The 25023-nt window shown below is 39.4% G+C and overlaps 1 protein-coding gene across 1 annotated transcript in view; it reads left to right on the top strand.

Annotated features, from left to right (window-relative positions):
• Window positions 1-25023, top strand: part of NOC2L (NOC2 like nucleolar associated transcriptional repressor) — a 274391-nt gene that overhangs the window by 68714 nt on the left and 180654 nt on the right. The window contains exons 11-12 of the mRNA XM_053690456.1: window positions 160-299; window positions 15230-15341. Of these exons, the coding sequence (XP_053546431.1) occupies window positions 160-299; window positions 15230-15341 (252 nt within the window). The remainder of the gene's footprint in view (window positions 1-159; window positions 300-15229; window positions 15342-25023) is intronic.

Raw genomic sequence — 25023 nt, 5'->3', positions numbered from 1 at the left:
AATCCTACAGCATTTTGTGTGTGTGTGTGTATATATATATATATATATATATATATATATATATATATATATATATATATATATATACAAATATATATAATATATATTGTGTGTGTATATAAATTCAGTATATTAAACAGTATTTTGCTTTTTTCTTAGGGGGCTTATCAGTCTGTGTATAACTGGCAGTACATCCACTGCTTGTACCTCTGGTGTCGTGTGCTGAGTACCATCCATCCTAATGAGGTGCTGGAGCCTCTAATTTATCCTCTTGCACAAGTCATCACTGGCTGCATTGGGTATGTTTATTCTTTATGTAATCAGACGCCAAAGTCGAGTGACATTGAAGCCATTATTATAGAGCATTCCATTTTATACTACATTCCAAATTGGTTTTCTTCTCTTAAAATCCTTTGTTGAAAAGTAGGCTATGGGTCTGCAATGCTCTACTGGGAGCTAGATGAACACATCTGGTGAGCCAGCAACGAGGCATATATGATCAGCCAACCAATCAGTAGCTCCCAATAGTGCATTGCTGTTCATCAGCCTATCTAGGTGTACTCTTCAAAACAGGATACCAAAAGATCAAAGCAAATTTAGAAATAGAAAGTTATTTAGAATTGTATGCTCTACCCGAATCATGAAAGTTTTTACCGTCCCTTTAGATCTGGACATTTTACCCATAGTAATAAATGTGCAATATAAAATTGATCTGTAATGTATTATCTTATTGGATAATAGTGTAGGTTACATACTGTGTGGTAGATGACCATATCATTTAGTCAGAAAAAGTACACAAAGATTATATTTTTCTAAAGGACATTTTAAACTGCATCATGTTCTCTGTAACAATATGTGAAGCAGGAGGTGATTCTAGAAAATTGTGATAATATTAAGTTATCTTCTTGGAGATAGACAAAACCTAAAGGGATACTGAACCCAATTTATTTTTACAAGATACGACGAGTCCACGGATTTCATCCTTATGGGATATAATTTCCTGCCAGCAGGAAGTTGGAAAGAGCACCATAGCAGAGCTGTATATATAGATCCTCCCTTCCCTCCCACCCCCAGTCATTCTCTTTGCCTGTGTTAGTGATAGGAAGAGGTAAAGTGAGGTGTTAGTTTTAGATTCTTCAATCAAGAAGTTTTTTTATTTAGTCTGTAACTTCTCAAGAGGAGTGGAGACATTTTATTTTCTGCCCTGATTAGCAAAAATTATCTAAGATCCATGCTGGTTCCCACAGAGCAGTTGAAGGTAGAGTTAAGAAACATCTTCAGTGTGGAGAAATGTATCATGCTACAAGCAGCATTGAGGTATGTTCAATCCTCGTTTCTGGGGAGAAGGCATCAGAACAGGAGGACATTATTCCCTATCTGGGGAGAGTAATCAGTATACACTATAGCAATAAGAAATGGTGTCTCTGGAATTCCCATTTATTTACTTTATTTTATTTATGTCTTTTACATATATGCATTTTAAGTGTGTTGTGTCACTTTAAGCATGGCATGTGTGGGCTGATGCTGGGAGCGGTTGCTGGCTGCGGCTAAGATAGCTTGACAGGAGTTCTCTGTGTTTGCGCTTGTACAGAGGGGCACATGGCTTGTTGGACTAGGGCTAAACTTCTGCTTAGAGCAGACATGTTATTTCTTTCATGTAATTAGCAAGAGTCCATGAGCTAGTGACGTATGGGATATACATTCCTACCAGGAGGGGCAAAGTTTCCCAAACCTCAAAATGCCTATAAATACACCCCTCACCACACCCACAATTCAGTTTTACAAACTTTGCCTCCGATGGAGGTGGTGAAGTAAGTTTGTGCTAGATTCTACGTTGATATGCGCTCCGCAGCAAGTTGGAGCCCGGTTTTCCTCTCAGCGTGCAGTGAATGTCAGAGGGATGTGAGGAGAGTATTGCCTATTTGAATGCAGTGATCTCCTTCTAAGGGGTCTATTTCATAGGTTCTCTGTTATCGGTCGTAGAGATTCATCTCTTACCTCCCTTTTCAGATCGACGATATACTCTTATATATACCATTACCTCTGCTGATTCTCGTTTCAGTACTGGTTTGGCTATCTGCTATATGTAGATGAGTGTCCTGGGGTAAGTAAGTCTTATTTTCTGTGACACTCCAAGCTATGGTTGGGCACTTTGTTTATAAAGTTCTAAATATATGTATTCAAACATTTATTTGCCTTGACTCAGAATGTTCAACTTTCCTTATTTTCAGACAGTCAGTTTCATATTTGGGATAATGCATTTTGATTTGACCATTTTTTCTTACCTTAAAATTTGACTTTTTCCCTGTGGGCTGTTAGGCTTGCGGGGGCTGAAAATGCTTCATTTTATTGCGTCATTCTTGGCGCGGACTTTTTTGGCGCAAAAATTCTATTTCCGTTTCCGGCGTCATACGTGTCGCCGGAAGTTGCGTCATCCTTTGACGTTATTTCGCGCCAAAAATGTCGGCATTCCGGATGTGGCGTCATTTTTGGCGCCAAAAAGCATTTAGGCGCCAAATAATGTGGGCGTCTTATTTGGCGCGAAAAAATATGGGCGTCACTTTTGTCTCCACATTATTTAAGTCTCATTTTGTATTGCTTCTGGTTGCTAGAAGCTTGTTCTTTGGCATTCTTTCCCATTCCTGAAACTGTCATTTAAGGAATTTGATCAATTTTTCTTTATATGTTGTTTTTTCTCTTACATATTGCAAGATGTCTCACGTTGCATCTGAGCCAGAAGATACTACAGGAAAATCGCTGTCAAGTGCTGAATCTACCAAAGCTAAGTGTATCTGCTGTAAACTTTTGGTAGCTATTTCTCCAGCTGTTGTTTGTATTGATTGTCATGACAAACTTGTTAAAGCAGATAATATTTCCTTTAGTAAAGTACCATTGCCTGTTGCAGTTCCCTCAACATCTAAGGTGCAGAATGTTCCTGATAATATAAGAGATTTTGTTTCTGAATCCATAAAGAAGGCTATGTCTGTTATTTCTCCTTCTAGTAAACGTAAAAAATCTTTTAAAACTTCTCTCCCTACAGATGAATTTTTAAATGAACATCATCATTCTGATTCTGATGACTCCTCTGGTTCAGAGGATTCTGTCTCTGAGGTTGATGCTGATAAATCTTCATATTTATTTAAAATGGAATTTATTCGTTCTTTACTTAAAGAAGTTCTAATTGCTTTAGAAATAGAGGATTCTGGTCCTCTTGATACTAATTCTAAACGTTTAGATAAGGTATTTAAAGCTCCTGTGGTTATTCCAGAAGTTTTTCCTGTTCCTAATGCTATTTCTGCAGTAATTTCCAAAGAATGGGATAATTTGGGTAATTCATTTACTCCTTCTAAACGTTTTAAGCAATTATATCCTGTGCCGTCTGACAGATTAGAATTTTGGGACAAGATCCCTAAAGTTGATGGGGCTATTTCTACCCTTGCTAAACGTACTACTATTCCTACGTCAGATGGTACTTCGTTTAAGGATCCTCTAGATAGGAAAATTGAGTCCTTTCTAAGAAAAGCTTATCTGTGTTCAGGTAATCTTCTTAGACCTGCTATATCTTTGGCTGATGTTGCTGCAGCTTCAACTTTTTGGTTGGAAACTTTAGCGCAACAAGTAACACATCGTGATTCTCATGATATTATTATTCTTCTTCAGCATGCTAATAATTTTATCTGTGATGCCATTTTTGATATTATCAGAGTTGATGTCAGGTTTATGTCTTTAGCTATTTTAGCTAGAAGAGCTTTATGGCTTAAAACTTGGAATGCTGATATGGCTTCTAAATCAACTTTACTTTCCATTTCTTTCCAGGGTAACAAATTATTTGGTTCTCAGTTGGATTCCATTATTTCAACTGTTACTGGTGGGAAAGGAACTTTTTTACCACAGGATAAAAAATCTAAAGGTAAAAACAGGGCTAATAATCGTTTTCGTTCCTTTCGTTTCAACAAAGAACAAAAGCCTGATCCTTCATCCTCAGGAGCAGTTTCAGTTTGGAGACCATCTCCAGTCTGGAATAAATCCAAGCCAGCTAGAAAGGCAAAGCCTGCTTCTAAGTCCACATGAAGGTGCGGCCCTCATTCCAGCTCAGCTGGTAGGGGGCAGGTTACGTTTTTTCAAGGAAATTTGGATCAATTCTGTTCACAATCTTTGGATTCAGAGCATTGTTTCAGAAGGGTACAGAATTGGTTTCAAGTTGAGACCTCCTGCAAAGAGATTTTTTCTTTCCCGTGTCCCAGTAAATCCAGTAAAAGCTCAAGCATTTCTGAAATGTGTTTCAGATCTAGAGTTGACTGGAGTAATTATGCCAGTTCCAGTTCCGGAACAGGGGATGGGGTTTTATTCAAATCTCTTCATTGTACCAAAGAAGGAGAATTCTTTCAGACCAGTTCTGGATCTAAAAATATTGAATCGTTATGTAAGGATACCAACGTTCAAGATGGTAACTGTAAGGACTATCTTACCTTTTGTTCAGCAAGGGAATTATATGTCCACGATAGATTTACAGGATGCATATCTGCATATTCCGATTCATCCAGATCATTATCAGTTCCTGAGATTCTCGTTTCTGGACAAGCATTACCAATTTGTGGCTCTGCCGTTTGGCCTAGCTACAGCTCCAAGAATTTTTACAAAGGTTCTCGGTGCCCTGCTGTCTGTAATCAGAGAACAGGGTATTGTGGTATTTCCTTATTTGGACGATATCTTGGTACTTGCTCAGTCTTTACATTTAGCAGAATCTCATACGAATCGACTTGTGTTGTTTCTTCAAGATCATGGTTGGAGGATCAATTTACCAAAAAGTTCTTTGATTCCTCAGACAAGGGTAACCTTTCTGGGTTTCCAGATGGATTCAGTGTCCATGACTCTGTCTTTAACAGACAAGAGACGTCTAAAGTTGATAACAGCTTGTCGAAACCTTCAGTCACAATCATTCCCTTCGGTAGCCTTATGCATGGAAATTCTAGGTCTTATGACTGCTGCATCGGACGCGATCCCCTTTGCTCGTTTTCACATGCGACCTCTTCAGCTCTGTATGCTGAAGCAATGGTGCAAGGATTACACGAAGATATCTCAATTAATATCTTTAAAACCGATTGTTCGACACTCTCTAACATGGTGGACAGATCACCATCGTTTAATTCAGGGGGCTTCTTTTGTGCTTCCGACCTGGACTGTAATTTCAACAGATGCAAGTCTCACAGGTTGGGGAGCTGTGTGGGGATCTCTGACGGCACAAGGAGTTTGGGAATCTCAGGAGGTGAGATTACCGATCAATATTTTGGAACTCCGTGCAATTTTCAGAGCTCTTCAGTTTTGGCCTCTTCTGAAGAGAGAATCGTTCATTTGTTTTCAGACAGACAATGTCACAACTGTGGCATACATCAATCATCAAGGAGGGACTCACAGTCCTCTGGCTATGAAAGAAGTATCTCGAATTTTGGTTTGGGCGGAATCCAGCTCCTGTCTAATCTCTGCGGTTCATATCCCAGGTGTAGACAATTGGGAAGCGGATTATCTCAGTCGCCAAACGTTGCATCCGGGCGAATGGTCTCTTCACCCAGAGGTATTTCTTCAGATTGTTCAAATGTGGGAACTTCCAGAAATAGATCTGATGGCGTCCCATCTAAACAAGAAACTTCCCAGGTATCTGTCCAGATCCCGGGATCCTCAGGCGGAGGCAGTGGATGCATTATCACTTCCTTGGAAGTATCATCCTGCCTATATCTTTCCGCCTCTAGTTCTTCTTCCAAGAGTAATCTCCAAGATTCTGAAGGAATGCTCGTTTGTTCTGCTGGTAGCTCCGGCATGGCCTCACAGGTTTTGGTATGCGGATCTTGTCCGGATGGCCTCTTGCCAACCGTGGACTCTTCCGTTAAGACCAGACCTTCTGTCACAAGGCCCTTTTTTCCATCAGGATCTGAAATCCTTAAATTTAAAGGTATGGAGATTGAACGCTTGATTCTTGGTCAAAGAGGTTTCTCTGACTCCGTGATTAATACTATGTTACAGGCTCGTAAATCTGTATCTCGAGAGATATATTATAGAGTCTGGAAGACTTATATTTCTTGGTGTCTTTCTCATCATTTTTCTTGGCATTCTTTTAGAATACCGAGAATTTTACAGTTTCTTCAGGATGGTTTAGATAAGGGTTTGTCCGCAAGTTCTTTGAAAGGACAAATCTCTGCTCTTTCTGTTCTTTTTCACAGAAAGATTGCTATTCTTCCTGATATTCATTGTTTTGTACAAGCTTTGGTTCGTATAAAACCTGTCATTAAGTCAATTTCTCCTCCTTGGAGTTTGAATTTGGTTCTGGGAGCTCTTCAAGCTCCTCCGTTTGAACCTATGCATTCATTGGACATTAAATTACTTTCTTGGAAAGTTTTGTTCCTTTTGGCCATCTCTTCTGCTAGAAGAGTTTCTGAATTATCTGCTCTTTCTTGTGAGTCTCCTTTTCTGATTTTTCATCAGGATAAGGCGGTGTTGCGAACTTCTTTTGAATTTTTACCTAAAGTTGTGAATTCCAACAACATTAGTAGAGAAATTGTGGTTCCTTCATTATGTCCTAATCCTAAGAATTCTAAGGAGAAATCGTTGCATTCTTTGGATGTTGTTAGAGCTTTGAAATATTATGTTGAAGCTACGAAATCTTTCCGTAAGACTTCTAGTCTATTTGTTATCTTTTCCGGTTCTAGGAAAGGCCAGAAAGCTTCTGCCATTTCTTTGGCATCTTGGTTGAAATCTTTAATTCATCTTGCCTATGTTGAGTCGGGTAAAATTCCGCCTCAGAGAATTACAGCTCATTCTACTAGGTCAGTATCTACTTCCTGGGCGTTTAGGAATGAAGCTTCGGTTGACCAGATCTGCAAAGCAGCAACTTGGTCCTCTTTGCATACTTTTACTAAATTCTACCATTTTGATGTATTTTCTTCTTCTGAAGCAGTTTTTGGTAGAAAAGTACTTCAGGCAGCGGTTTCAGTTTGAATCTTCTGCTTATGTTTTTCGTTAAACTTTATTTTGGGTGTGGATTATTTTCAGCAGGAATTGGCTGTCTTTATTTTATCCCTCCCTCTCTAGTGACTCTTGTGTGGAAAGATCCACATCTTGGGTAGTCATTATCCCATACGTCACTAGCTCATGGACTCTTGCTAATTACATGAAAGAAAACATAATTTATGTAAGAACTTACCTGATAAATTCATTTCTTTCATATTAGCAAGAGTCCATGAGGCCCGCCCTTTTTTTGTGGTGGTTATGATTTTGTATAAAGCACAATTATTCCAATTCCTTATTTTATATGCTTTCGCACTTTTTTATCACCCCACTTCTTGGCTATTCGTTAAACTGAATTGTGGGTGTGGTGAGGGGTGTATTTATAGGCATTTTGAGGTTTGGGAAACTTTGCCCCTCCTGGTAGGAATGTATATCCCATACGTCACTAGCTCATGGACTCTTGCTAATATGAAAGAAATGAATTTATCAGGTAAGTTCTTACATAAATTATGTTTTTTCGACCCATGCGGGTCTCGGTAACGGCTCAGAGGTACGCCCACGGTGGGCGGGGCTTAGTTTTGCGCGCTCTATCGCGCAGTGTATTTTCCGGACAGCAGCAAGGTCCTGTGGTTCTGGTGGGGCCAAACTCAGTTCTTGTCCAGAGAGATCGTTTTCTCCATTGTGATCTGCGGGCAGGTAGGCGCCGCAGCAGAGCCCAGAACTAATAGTCTTTAATTTTCTGATAAAATCGTTAGTTAATTAATAGATAGCATATACTAACAAGTAGTGCAATATTGTTAAATTCTTCTGGGCACAAAGGGACTATTTTTATTGATAAAAACATCGTTTTGTACTATATCCGAAAAAATTTTGCGCTTTTATTATTTAAAGGCACAGTACAGTTTTTAGTTCAAGAATTTTTAATATATATTTTGACTTCAGAGTAAAAGATGTTCAGGACCCCTGGACGCTGGAAATCGTGTCCCAAGGGTATCAACTGGAATTCAAAAGTTCTGGGGAGGTTTCTTCTTTCACGGTTGTCTGTAGACCAGATAAAAAGAGAGGCGTTCTTACGCTGTGTAAGAGACCTCTCTACTATGGGAGTAATTTGTCCCATTCCAATACTGGAACAGGGGCAGGGGTTTTACTCAAATCTTTTCGTAGTTCCAAAAAAATAGGGAGCGTTCAGACCCATTTTAGATCTCAAGAGTCTAAACAAGTTTCTCAGAGTCCCATCCTTCAAGATGGAGACCATTCAAACAATTTTACCAATGATCCAGGAGGGTCAATATATGACTACCGTGGACTTGAAGGATGCATACCTTCATATTCCTATCCACAAGGATCATCATCAGTACCTAAGGTTTGCTTTCCTGGACAAACATTTTCAGTTTGTGGCTCTTCCCTTCGGGTTGGCCACAGCACCCATGATCTTCACGAAGGTTCTAGGGTCCCTTCTGGCGGTTCTCAGGCAGCGGGGTATTGCAGTGGCGCCTTATCTAGACGATATTCTGATCCAGGCGTTGTCTTGCCATCTGACAAAATCTCATACAGACATGGTCCTGTCCTTTCTGAGGACTCACGGGTGGAAGGTTAATCTAGAAAAGAGTTAATTAATTCCACAGACCAGGGTTCCCTTTCTGGGAACTTTAATAGATTCCATATCCATGAAAATTTTCTTGACAGAGGTCAGAAAGTTAAAGATTCTGAATACATGCCGAGCTCTTCAGTCCAATCCTCGGCCATCAGTGGCTCAGTGCATGGAGGTAATTGGATTGATGGTGGCGGCAATGGGCATCATTCTGTTTGCTCCTTTTCATCTCAGACCGCTACAACTACCCGTTTTTTATACTTTACCAAAAGTACATAAAAAACCAGATAAGCCACCAGGGAGGCCCATAGTGGCAAGTACAGAGTCCATTTTTTCTAATATATCTATATATTTGGATAAAATCCTGAGGGGATTTGTTGAACAATCCACTTCCTATATAAAAGAAACTGAAGACTTTTTGGATAAAATACTGAATCTTATGGTACCAGATAGATGCATATTGTATAGTCTTGATGTGGTCAGTCTATATACCTCTATCGAACATGAAGGCGGATTGGGCGCTGTAAGAAATGTTTTAGCAACTAGTGGTATCTACACTGTCCAACAACAAGAATGTTTGCTGAATCTTTTGAGTATAATCTTATATTGTAATTACTTTCTTTTTGAGGACAATTTCTATATGCAGGTTAAAGGTACTGCAATGGGATCCAATGTCGCCCCTACCTATGCGAATTTATTTATGTCAATATTTGAAGAGAAGTTTGTTTATCAGAATAAGATGTTTCTTCTATATGGCGCCACCTGGTGGCGTTATGTAGACTATGTCTTTGGAGTATGGTGGGGCGACATTGGATCCCTATTGGAGTTTGTAGAAGATTTGAATAGAGCCACAAGATGTATTAAATTTACCCTTACTTGGGATGAGCAATCTATCAGTTTCAGAGTATAGCAATCAAAGTTATAAAATACAAAGAATTGTGAATAAATATTGTTTTTTGCTAAGAGATTGCCATAAAGATTGTAAGATTTTTGCTAATGGACCAATGCCGGCATATAGGAAAGGTACCAGTATCAAAGATAAACTTGTAAGAGCAGATGTAGGGAGTAAGAAATTGAAACAAAGTTTTATCTCTGGAAAGAATTTGGGTTGCTATCCCTGCTTAGGGTGTGGTAATTGTAATAACATGGCTAAGGGCCGTAATTTTACACATCCTCTAACTGGTAAAGTATTTAAAATTAATGGCTTCTATACCTGCAATACAGATTATGCAATCTATTTAATTAAATGCCCATGTGGGTGGATTTATATTGGAGAGACCACCCAAAGGGTGAGGGACAGAATCATACAGCATAAGTCCAACATTAGGTGTAAAGATTTTAATGCCCCTGTCTCCAATCATTTTCTGACCTTTGGCCATTCAATTGCACAATTGAAATTCCAAATTATAGATCATGTCCCTGTCCCACGGAGAGGTGGGAACAGAGAACTGATCTTAAAAAAGAGAGAATCTATGTGGATTTATAGGCTAGATTGTCTGTACCCAAAGGGAATGAACCGTGAAATTGATTTTAATATCTTTTTGTGATTTTGCAGATTCTACAATATTTCCTTTTCTAGATATAAAGGACCAAGATGAAGAGTTATCCCTCATTACCAGTCTTGTAAATATTAAATTGTGCATTGTTCTGTGATTTTGATATGAAATGTAAGATGCAGTTGAAATAAGAGTATGTAACACTGTTAGACTTTTTTATATAGTTTATTTGATGTATTAATTGATTTACACCACTAGGTGGCGAGAGTAGTATAGAATTGTAACAGGTACAAGATTAAAATGTGATTGTACACACCTGTGGTGTGGGGTATTTAAGGATGTTGTATACAGCATGAGGGTCATATGATTAAGGGCTACTGAGCCTGAAACGTCATGTTTTCACCTCCAGGTACTAATAAAATTTGAAAGATAAACTACTGTGGTGCTGCTGGACTTTCTTTGATTCTGATGTTTGGGAGTCTTTGAGCAGTGGCTCCTCCAGCTTTGCACACCTAATTTATACCACTGGTGCTTGAGTCGTTTGAGACTTTAGACCGCTACAACTGAACATGCTCAGGCAGTGGGATGGAGATTATGCAAATTTGTCTCCTCAGATAAATCTGGATCAGGAGACAAGAGACTCTCTTCTTTGGTGGTTGTCTCCGGATCATCTGTCCCAAGGGACGTGCTTCCGCAGACCCTCATGGGTGATAGTGACAACGGACGCCAGCCTACTAGGTTGGGGTGCAGTCTGGAATTCCCTGAAGGCTCAGGGTGTGTGGACTCGGTCAGAGTCTCTACTTCCAATCAATATTCTGGAATTGAGAGCAATATTCAATGCGCTTCAGGCTTGGCCTCAGTTGGCTTCGGCCAAATTCATCCGTTTTCAGTCGGACAACATCATGACTGTGGCTTACATCAATCATCAGGGAGGAACAAGAAGTTCCTTAGCGATGACAGAGGTATCCAAGATGGTGGGCGGAGGCTCACTCTTGTTATCTTTCAGCAATCTACATCCCGGGAGTGGACAACTGGGAAGCGGACTTTTTAATCAGAAGACGTTTCATCCGGGGGAGTGGGAACTCCATCCGGAAGGTCTTTGCCACCCTGATTCTCACATGGGGCAGACCGGAATTGGATCTTATGGCGTCTCATCAGAATGCCAAGCTCCCAAGATACGGATCCAGGTCAAGGGATCCTCAGGCCGAACTGATAGATGCCTTGGTCGTTCAACCTAGCTTATGTGTTTCCACCGTTTGCTCTCCTTTCCCGGGTGATTGCTCGGATCAGACAGGAGAGGGCTTCAGTAATTCTAATTGCGCCTGCGTGGCCTTGCAGGACTTGGTATGCCGATCTAGTGGACATGTCCTCTCTGCCACCTTGGAAGCTTCCATTGAGGCAGGACCTTCTAATTCAGGGACCCTTCCAACACCCAAATCTAGTTTCTCTGCAACTAACTGCTTGGAGATTGAACGCTTGATTTTATCTAAGCGGGGGTTCTCTGATTCGGTCATTGATACTTTCATTCAGGCATGTAAGCCTGTTACTAGAAAGATTTACTATAAGATATGGCGTAAATATCTTTATTGGTGCAAATCCAGGGGCTACTCATGGAGTAGAGTTAGGATTCCTAGAATTCTGTCTTTTCTCCAAGAAGGATTGGAGAAAGGATTATCAGCTAGTTCCTTAAAGGGACAAATCTCTGCTTTGTCAATTTTACTACACAAACGTTTTGCAGATGTTCCAGACGTTCAGTCTTTTTGTCAGGCTCTATCCAGAATTAAGCCTGTGTTTAGACCAATTGCTCCACCCTGGAGTTTGAATTTAGTTCTTAATGTTCTTCAAGGGGTTCCGTTTGAACCTATGCATTCCATAGATATTAAGTTGTTATCTTGGAAAGTTTTATTTTTGGTTGCTATTTCTTCTGTTCGTAGAGTTTCTGAGCTTTCAGCGTTACAATGTGACTCGCCTTATCTTATCTTCCATTCTGATAAGGTAGTTTTATGTACCAAACCTGGTTTCCTACCTAAGGTTGTTTCTAATAAGTATATTAATCAGGAAATTGTTGTTCCTTCATTATGTCCTAATCCTTCTTCTAAGAAGGAGCGTTTGTTACATAACTTGGATGTGGTTCGTGCCCTTAAGTTTTACTTACAGGTGACTAAAGAATTTCGTCAATCATCTTCATTATTTGTTGTTTTCTCTTGAAAGCGTAGGGGCCAGAAAGCTATGGCTACCTCTTTCTTTTTGGCTGAAGAGTATCATCCGTCTGGCGTATGAGACTGCTGGACAACAGCCTCCTGAAAGAATTACGGCTCATTCTACTAGGGCTGTGGCTTCCTCATGGGCATTTAAAAACAATGCTTCTGTTGATTTGCAAGGCTGCAACTTGGTCGTCTCTTCACACTTTTTACAAATTTTATACTTTTGCTTCTTCTGAGGCTATTTTTGGGAGAAAGGTTCTTCAAGCAGTGGTGCCTTCCATTTAGGTTCCTGTCTTGTCCCTCGCTTTCATCCGTGTCCTATAGCTTTGGTATTGTATCCCATAAGTAAGGATGAAATCCGTGGACTTGTCGTATCTTGTAAAAGAAAAGGAAATTTATGCTTACCTGATAAATTTATTTCTTTTACGATACGACGAGTCCACGGCCCACCCTGTTTTTCTAAGACAGGTTTATATTTTTGTTAAACTTCAGTCACCTCTGCACCTTGGCTTTTCCTTTCTCTTCCTAACTTCGGTCGAATGACTGGAGGTGGGAGGGAGGGGAGGAGGTATATACAGCTCTGCTGTGGTGCTCTTTGCCACTTCCTGCTAAACAGGAGGCGTAATCCTATAAGTAAGGATGAAATCCGTGGACTCGTTGTATCGTAAAAGAGATACATTTATCAGCTAAGCATAAATTTCCTTTTTTTTCTTCTTTAATGATTCAAATAGAATAGGCAATTTTAAGCAACTTTCTAATTTACTCCTATTATAAAATTGTTTTCGTTCTCTTGGTATCTTTTTTGAAAAACAGCAATGTAAGTTTATGAGCTGGGCCCATCTTTGGTTCAGCGCCTGCGTAGCTCTTGTTGATTGGTGGCTACATTTAGCCACCAATCAGCAATCGCTAGCCAGGTGCTGAACCAAAGATGGGCCTGCTTGCAAGCTTACATTGCTGCTTTTTCAAATAAAGACACCAAGAAAAAAAATTGGGTTCAGTGTCCCTTTAAAGGGCCATTATATTTGGAAAATGACATGCTCTGATTTGTTAAAGGTTGTAATTTTAACACTAGCGACCCTGCAGTTCTATGTGTTTAACCCTCACAAAGGGGTTAAATACAAAGTTAAAGTCCAGTTCTTGTCCCAATTGGAAACTGCTGCTCAGCCATTCAGCATTGCTAATCTCATGACCCAGCTGTGCGACTACCACAGCTGCTATCCTTGGAGCACTGATCCACATTATTACTGACAGGGTATTTGGGGAAGGTTTTACACTCCAGAAGTAAATCCTTCAGAAAAAATAAATAAGCAGCACAAAGATCATGTGCTTTCTTGTCTTGGAGACTCTGGCAGATAATGTTTCTTTGTATCCCTAGAATATTCAGGGCTGGTCTAAAATTCCTTGTGATCTGTAGGCAATAACACAGGTAACTACATAGTGCAGTCAGGCAGGAAAACTATTTTAGTTCATCCTATACAATGATAGAGCATTCCTGGTCTTGGTCAGCATTAATGCAGGAGTCCTGTCCATGAACTCTTAAGGAGGAATAGAAATTTGGAATTAGCCTGTAAAACATTTTTTATAAAATTTGTTAGTCACATTTCTCCTTTATTTAACCCATGTCAAAATCCGGCTTAAAATTTTGGGAAACGCTTCAAATGCCCTGTATGTCTCAGTTAATCCACCTGAGGTTAGTACCAATGGTGACACAGGCCTTTTGTCATTTATCTAGACACATACAAAATATGGAAATGGACGGCACTCTCAAAGCAGACAGGGTGCACATCCTATGCCACTGGAAAACTCACAGCCCTGGGTACTCATCAGCACTCACAGACAGCTGTACAGCTCCCAGCAACTCAGGCAGTTAACCACAGACCTGCCTGGGTGCAGAAACCCATAGGAAACATTACAAAACAAAAATATTAGAACAGCACATAGAAAGTCTGGCCCTCTCTTGCAAGCACACAGATTAAAAGCAACATAGAAAGCTAGGTTTAATCTAGCTGTGTGTTTACAAAAGTGTGCTCGACTCCCCCCTCCAGACACCCATGGTCTTATGCTTCATATGTTAACACTTAAAACATAACAAGTGGTATTAAAGGCAAAAACAGGCAAAATAATTTTGAAAAAGTATTGCAAATGTTTCTCAGTATACACAATTAAACATTACTTCTTAGGGAATTACATTTCAAATTTATTGTGTTTTTGTATTTTAATATAAGACCCATAGATGTGTTTATATCTGTGCTGCAAATCACTGAATGTATCTGCAGGTGGCAGCATTGCTTTAGTCCAAAGGCACCATAAAACCAGAATATCACTAGTTACAATTATACAATTATGCATGATACCGGATGAGACCTCACTGTTTTGGGTATGTTCTACTTATACTTAGTGGTCTTGTAAACTTCCATTAAAGTTACACAGCATTTTAAAGCAAGATGTTGATGCAGCGCTAACACAGCATGATCAGTTTCGGGTCTTTTTGAGGGTTTTGGCTCATTACAGAACACAGGAACCTTTTGACGTCCAAACTTCCAGCCTTGTTAAATCTATTGTACTGTGCCTCCCCCAGGGTCATGTGGGGTTGGCATTGAAAAGGAGTTCAGCTAGAACTAGTCATCTGCGTTCTTTTTATTGCAATGACAGTCGTTTTTTGTTTTGGTTTGAAATACCATTTTGAATTGTGCCAACATTGTCATTTATGGTTCATTCAATAGTTTGTGCATTGTGATAAGATATTTAAAGGACTTCAGGTTGTGTATTTTAATAAAATATATACTAAACTACAATTTGCCAATAACTTTCATTTGCATTTATAAACACAGAGGGGAAAGATTAGAAACAGCTGTATTGAAGAAAAAGCTTTTTACTGGACAGGTCATAAAAAATATATGAAAGAATGCTAACATCACTTTTGCTTCTCAATTATACAGGCTTGTTCCAACAGTGAGGTACATCCCGCTCCGGATTCATTGTGTTCGAGCATTGACGTTGCTGTCAGAAAGTACAGGTGTTTTTATTCCAGTTTTACCATTCATTCTAGAGGTAATTTTAGTTCTGATATAGTTTTTTTTTTTTCTTCGTCTTCAGTGTAATTCAAGATTGCATCATTACAGCAAAGTGTGATACATGAAAATGGTACATGTTGTTTAACCCCTTAGTGACCAGACCACTTTTCAATTTGTTGACCAGCTGGGACCAAGGCTATTTTTGCATTTCTGCGATGTTTGTATTTAACTGTAATTTTCCTCTTACTCATTTACTGTACCCACACATATTATATACTGTTTTTCTCGCCATTAAATGGACTTTCTAAAGATACCATTTTTTTCATCATATCTTATAATTTACTATAAAAAAAAATATAAAATATGAGGAAAAAATGAAAAAAAATGCACTTTTTCTAACTTTGAGCCCCAAAATCTCTTACACATCTACAACCACCATAAAATATCAATGCTAAACAGTTTCTAAATTTTGTCCTGAGTTTATAAATACCCAATGTTTACATGTTCTTTGCTTTTTTTGCAAGTTATAGGGCAATAAGTACAAGTAGCACTTTGCTATTTCAAAACCATGTTTTTTCAAAATTGGCGATAGTTACATTGTAACACCAATATCTGTCATGAATCCCTGAATAACCCTTCAAATGTATATATTTTTTAAAAGAAGACAACCTAAGGTATTAAACTTGGGGTATTTTGACTTTTTTCATGCAACCATTTTACCACCAATCTATGCCAAAGTTTGGGGGGGAAAAAAAAATAATTTGATTTTTTGACAAAATAGCAATTTAAGAATACATTTACTGATAATATTAAGGGTTACTGCCAAATAACACCCTCATATGTCTTCAGCAGCATCTCCTGGGTACAGTGATACCACCCATGTATAGGTGTGTCGGGTTCTCGGGGGGCTAAAAGCTCTTATTTTTAGGGAGCGCATTCCAGTTTTTCAACTTGGAATTTTCACATCGGTCATCATGCACCCATGTCCTATTTGGGACATTTCTGAAGCTGGTCAATGGAATTTACCCCCATCAAACCATATATTTTTGAAAAGTAGACACCCTAGGGTATTTCAAATGCTTGTATTTTAACACTTTCCATGCACTAATTCAACCACCAGTCTTTGTCAAACTTTTGGGTAGTCATTATTTTGTGTTATTTTTCACACACATTGTACTTTAGGCATGGATTCTCAGTTCCTGTTATGTGTTACTACCAAAAAAAACCTCTATGTGTTCAACAACATCTCCTGAGTACAGTGATACCACCCATGTATAGGTGTGTCGGGTTCTCTGGGGGCTAAAAGGCCTTAATTTTAGGAAGCGCATTCCAGTTTTTCAACTTGGAATTTTCACATCGGTCATCATGCACCCATGTCCTATTTGGGACATTTCTGAAGCTGGTCAATGGAATTTACCCCCATCAAACCATATATTTTTGAAAAGTAGACACCCTAGGGTATTTCAAATGCTTGTATTTTAACACTTTCCATGCACTAATTCAACCACCAGTCTTTGTCAAACTTTTGGGTAGTCATTATTTTGTGTTATTTTTCACACACATTGTACTTTAGGCATGGATTCTCAGTTCCTGTTATGTGTTACTGCCAAAAAAACCCTCAATATGTGTTCAACAACATCTCCTGAGTACAGTGATACCACCCATGTATAGGTGTGTCGGGTTCTCTGGGGGCTAAAAGGCCTTAATTTTAGGAAGCGCATTCCAGTTTTTCAACTTGGAATTTTCACATCGGTCATCATGCACCCATGTCCTATTTGGGACATTTCTGAAGCTGGTCAATGGAATTTACCCCCATCAAACCATATATTTTTGAAAAGTAGACACCCTAGGGTATTTCAAATGCTTGTATTTTAACACTTTCCATGCACTAATTCAACCACCAGTCTTTGTCAAACTTTTGGGTAGTCATTATTTTGTGTTATTTTTCACACACATTGTACTTTAGGCATGGATTCTCAGTTCCTGTTATGTGTTACTGCCAAAAAAAACCTCAATATGTGTTCAACAACATCTCCTGAGTACAGTGATACCACCCATGTATAGGTGTGTCGGGTTCTCTTGGGGCTAAAAGGCCTTAATTTTAGGAAGCGCATTCCAGTTTTTCAACTTGGAATTTTCACATCGGTCATCATGCACCCATGTCCTATTTGGGACATTTCTGAAGCTGGTCAATGGAATTTACCCCCATCAAACCATATATTTTTGAAAAGTAGACACCCTAGGGTATTTCAAATGCTTGTATTTTAACACTTTCCATGCACTAATTCAACCACCAGTCTTTGTCAAACTTTTGGGTAGTCATTATTTTGTGTTATTTTTCACACACATTGTATTTTAGGCATGGATTCTCAGTTCCTGTTATGTGTTACTGCCAAAAAAAACCTCAATATGTGTTCAACAACATCTCCTGAGTACAGTGATACCACCCATGTATAGGTGTGTCGGGTTCTCTGGGGGCTAAAAGGCCTTAATTTTAGGAAGCGCATTCCAGTTTTTCAACTTGGAATTTTCACATCGGTCATCATGCACCCATGTCCTATTTGGGACATTTCTGAAGCTGGTCAGTGGAATTTACCCCCATCAAACCATATATTTTTGAAAAGTAGACACCCTAGGGTATTTCAAATGCTTGTATTTTAACACTTTCCATGCACTAATTCAACCACCAGTCTTTGTCAAACTTTTGGGTAGTCATTATTTTGTGTTATTTTTCACACACATTGTATTTTAGGCATGGATTCTCAGTTCCTGTTATGTGTTACTGCCAAAAAAAACCTCAATATGTGTTCAACAACATCTCCTGAGTACAGTGATACCACCCATGTATAGGTGTGTCGGGTTCTCTGGGGGCTAAAAGGCCTTAATTTTAGGAAGCGCATTCCAGTTTTTCAACTTGGAATTTTCACATCGGTCATCATGCACCCATGTCCTATTTGGGACATTTCTGAAGCTGGTCAATGGAATTTACCCCCATCAAACCATATATTTTTGAAAAGTAGACACCCTAGGGTATTTCAAATGCTTGTATTTTAACACTTTCCATGCACTAATTCAACCACCAGTCTTTGTCAAACTTTTGGGTAGTCATTTTTTTGTGTTATTTTTCACACACATTGTACTTTAGGCATGGATTCTCAGTTCCTGTTATGTGTTACTGCCAAAAAACACCTCAATATGTGTTCAACAACATCTCCTGAGTACAGTGATACCACCCATGTATAGGTGTGTTGGGTTCTCTGGGGGCTAGAAGGCCTTATTTTTAGGAAGCGCATTCCAGTTTTTCAACTTGGAATTTTCACATCGGTCATCATGCACCCATGTCCTATTTGGGACATTTCTGAAGCCGGTCAATGAAATTTACCCCCATAAAACCATATATTTTTGAGAAGTAGACCCCCTAGGGTATTTGAAATGCAGGTGTTTTAACACTTTCCATACACTAATTCAACCACTAGTCTTTGTCAAACTATTGGGCATTCATTTCTTTGTGTTATTTTTCACATACATTGTACTTTAGACATGGATTCACAGCTCCTGTTATGTGTTACTACCAAAGAAGACACCAATATGTGGTCACCAACATCTCCTGAGTTCAGTGATACCACCTATGCATAGGTTTGGTGGCTTGTTTGGGCGGTGCAATGCCAAATGTCTGACATGTGTTTGTGATTTTTTTTCACATTTAACATATTTTCTTTGCCTATCGTCTTTTTTTGGGGGTCTTTTAACATACCCCAATTTATTTGTTTTCCATAAATGTGATTATATTTAAAAAGTTGACCCCCCAAGGTATTATACATGGAGTGGTTTGATGACTTTGATGCAACCGTTTTAGCCCAAAAAATTGGAGAAAGTATATGGTGGTAATTTTTCAATTTTCATTGTTAGACACATTGCTTTTTTACTATGATTTAGGAGAGACTGTTGTAAGTTATTGCAAAAGAATACTTTAGGTTGTTTTCTGCAAGGCACCCTGAGTACACCTATGCCCCCCATGCATAGGTTTGCCAGGATTTTGGGAAGGTTATGTTACATGATTTTAGTTATTAAAAATGAGAGTATTTCTTCTGATAGGCCTATCTTTAGTTTGGGGCCTATCACATACCCCACTTTTATTTATTGCATTCAAAGTGTATATTTTTTAAATGTTGACACCCCAAGGTATTGTATATGGTGTGCTTTGATGCCTTTGAAGCAACCGTTTTAGCCCAAAAAATTGGAGAAAGTATATGGTGGTAATTTTTCAATTTTCATTTTTACAGACACATTGCTTTTTGACTATGATTTAGGAGAGATTGTTGTAAGTTATTGCAAAAGAATACTTCAGGTTGTTTTCTGCAAGGCACCCTGAGTACACCTATGCCCCCCATGCATAGGTTTGCCAGGATTTTGGGAAGGTTATGTTACAATTTTATGACTTGTGATTTTAGTTATTAAAAATGAGAGTATTTCTTCTGATAGGCCTATCTTTAGTTTGGGGCCTATCACATACCCCACTTTTATTTATTACATTCAAAGTGTATATTTTTTAAATGTTGACACCCCAAGGTATTGTATATGGTGTGCTTTGATGCCTTTGAAGCAACCGTTTTAGCCCAAAAAATTGGAGAAAGTATATGGTGGTAATTTTTCAATTTTCATTGTTACAGACACATTGCTTTTTTACTATGATTTAGGAGAGACTGTTGTAAGTTATTACAAAAACATACTTCAGGTTGTTTTCTGCAAGGCACCCTGAGAACACCTATGTCCCCCATGCATAGGTTTAACAGGGGTTTTGGTTAAAAAAAAACAGGCCCAATTTTTGAAAAAAATAGAGTAGTGAAATGTAAAAATCTGGCACAGTAAAAGTAAAAAAAACAAAAAAACATCTAACTATAAACATAACCAAAAAAAATATATATATATGTAACAGCAAATGTATTTATTTTTTAAAAAATTGACCATTGTATGGTACCGCTTGAAGCAGTCCCCAATGCAGAGTGCAGGCTGTCCAGGGCAATCAGGACAGTAATATATGGTGTCCCTTCTCTTCCCCCTCTTGGGACAGACTCTGCATTTTTTTTTGTGGTTTCTGCTTTGTGGCATTAGGGGGGATTTTAAAAATAAAATGGGTAGCCCCAACTCTGCTCTCTCCCATCACCGCCCGGGGAGCAGGTGCATCATGGTACAAAATCCCCGTAATAATCTGGAGCTGAAACTGTAAAAAAGGCTTTTTAACTCTGGGGTTTGCTTTTTTGAACAACAAAAAAGCGTTGTGGGTTGCAATCTGCATTAGGTAAATTGCAACCTTTTTGTACCAGGCCCTTGTCTTCCGCATAATTAGATAGGGCTGCAGCAGCTGATCAGCCAGATCAACCCCACCCATATGCCGGTTATAAGACTTGATGCACACTGGCTTCCTTATGATCTCAGCTCTGCCACGTACAGAAACCGCCACCGTCCTCTCTGTGTGGATGGTGGTAAGAAGGTATACATCCTTCTTGTCTCTGTACTTCAGTGCCAACAGCTCCTCTTAGCGCAGAGCTGAGGTCTCCCCCCTTCGTAGCCGGGTGCGTACAAGCTGTCCTGGGAAACCTGCGCGGTTCTTTTTAATTGTACCGCAAGCTACTGTATCAAAGCAATACAGTAGCTTGAACAAAAGGACACTTGTATAAAAATTGTCTAAGTACAAGTGATACCCTTTGTTCATTAGGGGTAATATCAGGTCCCAGACAATCTTGCCAGTGGTTCCCATATGTTCTGGGCAACCTGGAGGGTCAAGGTGGCTATCCTTTCCCTCATACACCCGGAAGGCCTGAGTATACCCAGTCTCGCTGTCACAGAGCTTATACACCTTTACCCCATATCTGGAGCGTTTGGAAGGAATATACTGCTTGAATCCCAGCCTTCCCTTATACTTCATTAGGGATTCATCAACGCATATATTCCTTCCAGGTGTATAAGCCTCTGCAAACCTGGCAGAAAAGTGGGTTATCAGGGGGCGGATTTTATACAGCCTGTCAAATTGGGGATGCTCCCTAGGGGGGCACAGGCTGTTGTCGCTGAAGTGCATGAAATGCAGAATCATTTCATACCTCTTCCTCGACATAGTCTGGGAGAAAATGGGGGTAGAGCAGATGGGGCTAGTACTCCAGTAGGAGCGAATGGAGGGTTTCTTTATGATGCCCATCAGCATAGTCAATGCCCAGAATTTTTTGAATTCTGGCACATTGATGGGGGCCCATTGCTGCTTTGCCAAATATGTTCCAGGCTTTGCAGCACGGAACTGATGGGCATATAAATTAGTTTGGGCGACAATGTTCCCCAATATATCATCGCCCAGAAACACTTCCAGAAACTGCTGGGGGCTAAAACCTGCCACATCTATATTTATGCCAGCATTTGCTGTGAAGGGTGGGATATCTGGCCTCTGGAGATGAGGCGTTACCCACTCTTCAGCAGCAATGGCAGCAACACGCCTCCTTCTGGCAGGGGGGCTAGCAGCCACAGATACATCACTATCAGTTGAGACTGCATCTAGTGATGTATCTGAGCACATGGCAGGGTCAAAATTGGGGTCTGAGTCAGAAATAGAGGCATCTGACTCTGACGCAAGGATGGCATACGCCTCCTCAGCACTATATCTTTTCTGTGACATTTTTGTATCTGTCACAGAAAACAATTACTAAAAAAAATTAAATTAACTAAATTAATTAACTAAATTAACTAGCAAAAAAGTACAGCTATGCTACTGCCAGTGATTTATAGCGATCACTGGCAAGCTAGGGGTTAATGGCTCTGAAAATTAAATTAAATTAACTAAATGTTTCTGAAAAGAGCCTTTGGGTTTTTAAAAAATTACAACAACAAAATTAACCCCTAAAAAAATGCACAGACAGCAAAATGCAGCAAAAAAAAAAGTGCACCTTTGCTACTGCCAGTGATATATAGCGATCACTGGCAAGCTAGGGGTTAATGGCTCTGAAAATTAAATTAAATTAACTAAATGTTTCTGAAAAGAGCCTTTGGGTTTTTAAAAAATTACAACAACAAAATTAACCCCTAAAAAAATGCACAGACAGCAAAATGCAGCAAAAAAAAAAGTGCACCTTTGCTACTGCCAGTGATATATAGCGATCACTGGCAAGCTAGGGGTTAATGGCTCTGAAAATTAAATTAACTAAATGTTTCTGAAAAGAGCCTTTGGGTTTTTAAAAAATTACAACAACAAAATTAACCCCTAAAAAAACGCACAGACAGCAAAATGCAGCAAAAAAAAAGTGCACCTATGTTACTGCCAGTGATATATAGTGATCACTGGCAAGCTAGGGGTTAATGGCTCTGAAAAGAGCCTTTGGTTCTATATTTTTTAACAAATAAAAGAAATAAATCTCTCTCTCTGCTAAATACAGGTCTCTATCTCTCTCCAACAAAATGGCAAGTGAGGAGAGGGAGGGAGATCCACACTGATCATAGTCAATATTTGTAAATATTGACATGATCAGACAAATGGGGTATTTTATTATTATTTTTTTTTTTAGGGTGGGAGGCTCAGATTGGGTGACCCTAGCTTGCCCCTATGATGATGCAGGCTAGGGACACCCCCAGAGGCCCCATGATGCACTGGGCATCGCCATCTTGGATGCCTAGTGAAGGGGGAGGGGGGGGGCTATTTAGGGCTTTTTTTTTTTTTTATTCGTTTTTTTTTTTTTTTTACTTTTTATTTTAATTTACAACTAACTAAGTGCCTCGACCCACCGAGGCACTTAGCAAACAAGCAGAGCATCGGAAGCGTGTCCGATCGCTTCCGATGCTCTGAAACACTGCCGGGCTCCACGTGGAGCGAAACCGGAAGTGATCACTCGTGGGGGAGTGATCAATCCGGTCCCGGCACTCGGGAACAGTATTGCAGGATGCCTAGACCTCAAGGCAAGCCTGCAATACTGTTAGAGCAGCTGGAAGCGATTTCGATCGCTTCCAGTGCTCTGTTAAACCGACGACGTATGCCATACGTCCTCGGTCGTTAAGTGCTTTTTTTTTGAGGACGTATGGCATACGTCGTCGGTCGTTAAGGGGTTAATCAAACTTTACATGCTACCCATTTGCTAAATCACTTGAAAGTGACACAGCATATCTGTAAAAAGTTGACTAGAAATGATCATATGAACATCTCTATGTAAAAAAAGGAAGATATTAACACAATTTCCTCAGTAGCCACATCCCGTTTATAAATTGATTGTAAGCGTCCAATCAGGATTCTTGTCCCTGGACTTGTAAGGGAGCATAGATGTAATGTGTAGGCTCAGTCACTTTATTTTCCTCCTCGGTTTAAGGAATTTTATTATGAAATCTCACAAGGCTATAGTGATATCCCTCAAGATCACATTAAAGCAAAGTGTCAATTTAGCACTCATGATGCTGTTTTGACTCGGTTTTTTCCACCATGTAGTTGATAGCTAAAGGATTACTGTTCTGAGCTGAAGAAATTGTGAGGTAAAATATCTTCCTTTTTGCATAAAAATATTATATATCAGATATGCTACTTTACTTTCAAGAGATTTAGCAGATAGGTAGCAGTGTTGTCTGAAGTAGCTTGCAGGGGGTTATTTAATACTTAGCAATATTATAACACTCTTATTGTATAAATGTTACTTAAAGGGACAGTCAAGTCCAAAAAAAACTTTCATTTTTCAAATAGGGCATGTAATTTTAAACAACTTTCCAATTTACTTTTATAAACAATTTTGCTTTGTTCTCTTGGTATTCTAGTTGAAAGCAAACATAGGAAGGCACATATGATAATTTATAAGCCGTTGAAGACTGCCTCTATTTTATTTACTTTTCACAGCAGGGGAGAGCTAGCTCTTGTAGCCCATATAGATAGCATTGTGATCACGCCCGTGGCTAGTAGCAGACACTGCACTAATTGGCTAAAATGCAAGTCAATAGATAATAACTAAAAGTCATGTGATTAGGGGCGGTCAGAAGATGCTTAGATACAAGTTAGTCACAGAAATAAAAAGTGTATTAATATAACAGTGTTGGTTTTGCAAAACTGGGGAATGGGTAATAAATGGATTATCTATCTTTTTAAACAACAAAAATTCTGTTGTTGACTGTCCCTTTAAGCTATCCAAAGTACATTAACCCCTTAACGACCAACGACGTATGCCATACGTCCTCAGGAAAAAAGCACTTAACGACCGAGGACGTATGGCATACGTCGTCGGTTTAACAGAGCACTGGAAGCGATCGAAATCGCTTCCAGCTGCTCTAACAGTATTGCAGGCTTGCCTTGAGGTCTAGGCATCCTGCAATACTGTTCCCGAGCCGGCAGTGTTTCAGAGCATCGGAAGCGATCGGACACGCTTCCGATGCTCTGCTTGTGTGCCAAGTGCCTCGGTGGGTCGAGGCACTTAGTTAGTTGTAAAATAAAAGGAAAAAAAAACAAACAAATAAAATAAAAAAAAGCCCTAAATAGCCCCCCCCTCCCCCTTCACTAGGCATCCAAGATGGCGATGCCCAGTGCATCATGGGGCCTCTGGGGGTGTCCCTAGCCTGCATCATCATAGGGGCAAGCTAGGGTCACCCAATCTGAGCCTCCCACCCTAAAAAAAAAAATAATAATAAAATACCCCATTTGTCTGATCATGTCAATATTTGTAAATATTGACTATGATCAGTGTGGATCTCCCTCCCTTTCCTCACTTGCCATT

This window comes from Bombina bombina, chromosome 8 (assembly GCF_027579735.1).
Source record: "Bombina bombina isolate aBomBom1 chromosome 8, aBomBom1.pri, whole genome shotgun sequence".
Classification (NCBI taxonomy): Eukaryota; Metazoa; Chordata; class Amphibia; order Anura; family Bombinatoridae; genus Bombina; species Bombina bombina.
The sequence above is the reverse complement of the archived record's forward strand: the minus strand, read 5'-3'. Positions and strand labels throughout refer to the sequence as shown.